Source organism: Macadamia integrifolia, chromosome 6 (genome assembly GCF_013358625.1).
Source record: "Macadamia integrifolia cultivar HAES 741 chromosome 6, SCU_Mint_v3, whole genome shotgun sequence".
NCBI classification, from domain to species: domain Eukaryota; kingdom Viridiplantae; phylum Streptophyta; class Magnoliopsida; order Proteales; family Proteaceae; genus Macadamia; species Macadamia integrifolia.
The window spans coordinates 39,481,571-39,488,011 of NC_056562.1; the positions used below are offsets into that span (position 1 = coordinate 39,481,571).

The 6,441-nt window shown below is 38.4% G+C and overlaps 1 protein-coding gene across 1 annotated transcript in view; it reads left to right on the forward strand.

The window, feature by feature from the left end:
- The first annotated feature begins 3,626 nt into the window (after positions 1 to 3,626).
- Positions 3,627 to 6,441, forward strand: part of LOC122081604 (probable amidase At4g34880) — a 7,198-nt gene continuing 4,383 nt past the window's right edge. The window contains exon 1 of the mRNA XM_042648785.1: positions 3,627 to 4,428. Within this exon, the coding sequence (XP_042504719.1) occupies positions 3,886 to 4,428 (543 nt within the window). The 5' untranslated portion in view covers positions 3,627 to 3,885. The remainder of the gene's footprint in view (positions 4,429 to 6,441) is intronic.

Here is a 6,441-nt window from a genome sequence, read left to right on the forward strand (position 1 = left end):
TTTGAATAGTACCTATGAACAGTAACTTTGAGATAGAAGAAGAAGAGAACCATGCGAGCACAACACACACAAAACACCAAAAGAAAAAAAAATCACTTCAACCATTAAACTGGAAGGATTGCAAGTAGATTTCCCCAAGATTACAATGGTAATCAGAACATAAATTGCCTAAATATTCTTAACCACCAAAGATTGTGATAAGGAGACAAATTTATTTATTGCATACATGGGTGAGGATGTTCCAGATCAGAATGTTCTGTAGCCTGTAGATTGATACTCCATTTTGTAAGCTTCATCTAGAAGATCTACTGCCTGTAAGCACCTGTGGAGACTAGTTTATTTTCTATTTATATCCTAGGTGAAACCTATGATTGGTGGAAACTAGCATCCATGTTTGACATTCTGACTAGTGTGCCATTTGGCTTCCATTTTATCTGAAATATCAGTTCTCTCGTCTTACTTGCATGTGCTTTTGTTTCTTCATTGATGTCCACAGGTGGTTGGTGATGTTGCCCTACAACTTCATGCTGGGACTCCATTGACAGGAATAGAGTTTGTGAACTGAAGTTCAAATGGCTCCACAAGACGTTCAATTCGACGGCCTAATAATATGCTGTTAAAATCTGGAGATTGTCTTTTTTGTGAGCCATTTTCCCATCATTTTTCCATCATTTGGAGCTGTTGCTGTCTTTTGAATCCAGTACCATGGGTGTCATGGACTGAATTTGGTGAAATAATTTGCATTTGTTAGATATTATGAATTGTCAAGTTGTTAATTGTACTTTATTATCTTTGTGAATCAAAATCCTATTTGTACCCAGAAAAAAAATCAAAATTCTATTACACTTTATAAAGAAAGTGCTTACAGCTTACAGGCAGGAGAAAGAATAAGAAATTGAATGATGAGAAACAATAACAACCTGCTTACTGACTCTGGGAAACAGAGTTGGTGGTTGGAGGCAGTTTATAATGAAAATTGTAGCAACCGATTTACTAGTTCGCGGAACTGGTAGTTGGAAACAATTTATATGGAAAGCAACGAACCAGAGTAACCGGCTTTCTAGTTTGGCAAACCGGAACTGGTGGTTGGAAATGCAAAGAATATGAATAAATTCAACTAGTTACTGCATGGTAAAAATTAGGGTTGCAGTAGGGCCGGGTAGGGCTGGGCTTCGTAAAATTCTAACCTAACCTTGAGTCTTATTAATTGTGCCCAAGCCTGTCCTGAACCTTGATTCAGGGCCTAAAATCTTCAACCTAGGCCCAGCCTTGCAGGGCTCAGCCAAACCCAGGCCTGCCCTGAGTGGACAAGGCCAGGTCAGGATGTCCCTATCCTGGTTTTGCCATTTAGAGCTGCATACCCTGACCCTATAAATTTGATATAATTGAAAATTCATTTGATTTTGCATCTAAATCCATTGGAATTGAAAAGCAAAATAAAAATTAAATTTAAAAAGCATCAATTATATAAGATATTTAAGTAGTTTACAAAACCATAGTCGATAATGATTACCAAACATAAAAAATTGACCATCAAACATTCAATGATTTAGGGTAAAAATCAAGGTTGGGCAAAGTCAAAAGTTAGGGTAAAAAATCAAAGTTGGGCTCAAGATAAATGTCAACCTTTATCTGCCTTGACCCTAACTCAGTTACTCAAAGTTAAAAATTTTTAGGGCGGAGTTGGCTCTCAAGGACAGAATTTTTGGGCCTACCCTATGTGCGCTTATGGTGGGTTAAGGGCGGGTTCAAGCCACCAAGGCCGAGCTTCCACCCGTAGTCAAAATAATACAATTCGAACCTTTATGCAAAAAAACATAAAGGAAATTGAGGGAATTGAACCTTTGACAACGTAAAAAGAAATGCAGTTCGACCCTTGAGTCGTATTGATGAAAAATGAGAATAATGCTTTTTTCCATTTAGGGTTTTCGAAGGATAAGAATAAATGAATAATGAATTCAATAAAATAAAAGAATAAATAGATCACGAATTACCTCTAACTCGACCAGAATGGTATCCTCCTGGACTCCGTTCGTGTAGACGTTTGCCCTGTGGATTTTCCACTCTTGGCCTCTCCACACTCTACGGTAAACACTTTTCTAGAATTTCCAACAAAAAAAAAACACTTTTCTAGAATCTTCTACAACCTAATTACCTCATTTTTATTTTTTTTTTAAGAATTCATCGTCCCAGAGGCTTTTCATGGGATCCAAGTTGTCTTTGTATAGCCCCTCCCCCTCCCCTATTATGGACTTAAATCCTTTGTGGTGAGTAGTGAGCGAGAGTGAGGATTCAATGGCTAGGAGCGCCCCAGTATGCACCCCATCTATTGGATCCTCACTGTCTCTCTAGAGAGGATTTTTGTGCCACACTAACCCCTCTTATGAATGTCAATCGGTTGGTTCAGTGTGTTAATGGTGAAATTGTAGAATCGCAACCCTAAAACGATGTAAAAGATAATAGAAAAATGAGAACAAACAATCCACATAAATTTACGAGGTTCGATAAAGTTGTCTACGTCCTCGATGAGATGAGATCCCGCTTTACTATCAATGGAGAATAGAGTTACAGTGCTTATCCCTCACACCTCTCAGTTTTGCTTGCATTACAGAGAAAGAAATCTTCACTAAAAATATAAAGCGAAAAACCCTAATCCAAAAAGTACAAAACTGCCATCAAATAAAAAAAATTTAAGCGGGGGTTGTGCCCCCTACACCCCCGTTATGCAAGGGGGGCAGCCTACCCTCTTGCAATCCCCATGGTCCACTAATCGGCTAACGGGACCACCATCATACCTATCGAGACGTTGCACTAATACTCCCTGGATTAAACAGTGACGGAATACAAGACATCGTACACCAACAGAAACCAAAACCAATAAGGATATTTTGGTTTTAATTTTATAATTGAATTGGTTTCTATTTTGGCTCAATTTGGATCCTGTTTGCCATACAAAATTATGTAAAAAATGATTTTTTTTTTCAAATAAGTTTTGGGTTAATTTTAGTTTCTTATCAATTTGATTTTGGTTTGAGTTTTGAATCAATTTTGATTTAATGTTATGTTTGTTAGATTTTGGGTGTAATTCAATCCAGTTTTAAGATCATAATATCCAAACTGAAACGAACCTAATAAGACATCAACGTATCCGAGTTATTTCAGTTTACCAGCTCGAGTTAAGTTTTGACACCCCTAACCTTTACAACAAATGTTGTATATATCACCATTACAGTCATCATCATACCCTCCACCTGACACCATAGTGCAGCTAGAACTGTACTGAAGTTGGGAACAAATGTTAGGAAAATGATGGCATGCTACTCTGACTATTGGCTCTAGTAACTAGACTTCCAACTATGATTTCCCTGACAACTGTTTCTATGCTATTGGTTTTGGGTTTTGGGTTTTGGGTTTTTGATATGTGTAGTTTGAGGTAACTTCAGACAAAGTGGCCAAAAGTAGATTTAGATTCCTGGTGTGGATTGGATTGATGTCTTTGTTGATCGGCATTGCACGATGCAGTCTCTGGTCGGGTACTAATGATCTTAGTCCCACAGCGAGAGACTTATTCAAACACCGCGGTTATATAAGTTGGGCCTTATCTTTTCCTACTAGATGCATTTATGTGAATGTGTTGACTCAGCCATGAACATGCCCTACCAGCACGACCTCCTCCATTTACACCTTATCCTATGGTAGTCTCATATCATGCACCTCCAACCCCCCTGGTTCCCACTCCTCTTAAATCCATCCATACAGGAGCATTACTGAAACGTTTACCCTTTTTCCTTTTTGGTATTCACCATGTCATACTAGTCTAGAACTAGAAGGCAAACTTCCAAAAACCAAATCCCTCAAATCAACCAACATTCCCACATTCCAACCATGATTTCCTCCCAGTACCACTCAATTCCTCTTTCCCTTCTTCTTCCCTCAACCCTCTTCATCCTAATCCTCTCCACTTCCTCTGCTTTCACCATCAAAGAAGCCACAATACAAGACCTCCAATTAGCTTTCAAACACAACTCACTAACCTCAAGAAAGCTAGTTCAGTTCTACCTCCATGAGATTCACAAGCTTAACCCTCTCCTCCGAGGTGTTATCGAGGTTAACCCTGATGCTTTGGGTGAGGCTTATAAGGCCGACGAAGAAAGGAAGGCGACATTGAAAGGAGGGTTACCGGAGTTGCCGGCGCTGCACGGGATTCCGGTACTGCTCAAGGACAATATAGCTAGTAAGGACAAGCTCAACACGACGGCCGGGTCGTATGCGCTGCTGGGATCGGTGGTTCCACGCGATGCTGGTGTTGTGAGGAAGCTGAGGAAGTCTGGAGCAATCATTTTGGGAAAGGCTAGCCTTACTGAGTGGGCTAATTTCCGCTCGATTGGAATGCCTAGCGGGTGGAGCGCTAGAGGCGGCCAAGGACAGGTGAGTCACCGAGTTCAGAATTTTTGTGGTTCTCCTTGGCTTCAATTCTTTCTTTGTGCATGTGCGTTGCGGGCATGTTTCTAAGTATCAGTATCGTATCGGACGATTTGTATCAAATTTGCAAATGTTTATTTTGATAACTGATTAATATCGTATCCATTGAACGGTACAAACCGAGGGTAAAAAAATCAAATATCTACTTTTTTCTTTTATGGAAAGTAGGGGTATTTCTGTCTGATATGGAAGATCCGGTACTGTCTGATACCCATTCCAATATTGGCACTAAAACCATGGTTGCAGGTGTACATGGTCCCATCCCATCCCATCCCATCCCAGACCCGGATCCTCTTAGTGTGTCAACCCTTTCAACAAGCATCAGACGACGGGCAAGACTGGGACATGAGGCACATACACCAAGTGCCTATCAATTGTTTGATGCATGCTGGAGGGGCTGGCGCTTGAGACGATTTGGTTCCATTTTTCGGGACTTCTTTGATTTACCCATAAAATTAAAGTTGGACTGGATTCTTCTTAAGAAAAGAGTTGGTATGGATACGATATCAATCTAGATTGGTCCAATATTGGCCTGGATTAGTTGGTTTCTATATATATATATATATATATATATTTTTTTTTTTTTAAATTACCAATTTTACTAATATCGATACCCAATCCATGATTGGCCGGGTATTCGTATTGCCTTTGGCCTTTGGCCTTTGGCCCTATACTAATAAGATTTGACTGATCCAACCAATCTAATACCAATACTTAGAGGATCCGGCTCCTTTTTAGATCGATGATCACTCAGGTCAACCCATAGCCACCTAGACAACTGATACATGTTCAAACGATGATCCAATGATTGTTGCTTCTACCGACCAGAACATAGGCATTGTGATATTGATTGCTCAAATAACTATAAACAAGACTGGGGCAATCACGGCTCAGGAGAGAATGCTGATCCTTACTTATAACCCTAGTTAGATAAAAAATCGACACTTTAAGTTTTGGGACTTGGATTCTCTCCAACTGCTGAGACTCACAGCACACATCTGACAAATGAAAGGACACGAGGTACACTGCATGTGTTGAAGTGTGTGCTTGAGTCCTTCCAACAATCAGATACCACGCTGGAGAGGATCTGAATCCCAAGTTTTGTGTCTTTACTGTTTGTATTTTTTTAATGCCAACGGCTAGCTAACCTTTAACCTCATGAGGAAATTGTTTTTATTTTTAGAAACTTAGTTGTCACAAAATCTTGTGGAGTACTTTCATTTCACGAGGTCAATCTTTTCATCACATGACAGAATTGATCCGATGTCCATTTAAAAAAAAAAAAAAATTGAATTGAATGGGTACTCGTATACACCGCACTAATCAAGCTATAGCCTAAGGAATTGTTAAATTAAATTAAATTAAAGTTACATAAAAGTAGAAGAATCTTTCGTGTATAAAGCTTTGATTTCTCTATTATTTTTAGTTCAACTTTGACCGGTAAGATTCACATGGACAACTGTTTGTAAAAGAAGATATGTCAAAACAATTGTAACATATATTTTTATTATTATTTTTTCTACTCAAGTTTTAAATGTCCTTGTTATTCCAAGAGTTCTATCTAACCATCCAATCAAACTTGTGGATTACAAAATTCTCTCTTTATTGTGGGTTGTGGGTTAAAGAAAACTCCGTTTAGAACGAAAGATAAAATATGCTAACTTTTATCTATGAAAGAAAAATAAATAAATAAATATATATATATATATATATATATCCTTAACTAAATAAGAAAGTGAGAGGAAACAGATCACCTCTCATATAGTGATGATCAATCAATTTCATGAGTAGAAAAAGTAGTTAGGGATACATGCCCATATACATAAATGCCCCTGAATAATTTCCTCCATGGATGATGTGATCACAACAATTACATATGCTCATTTACATTAATGCCCCTGAGCACTTTTCTATGTGTGATGTAATGAAATCCTGTTTCTACCCCAAAAAAAAAAAAAA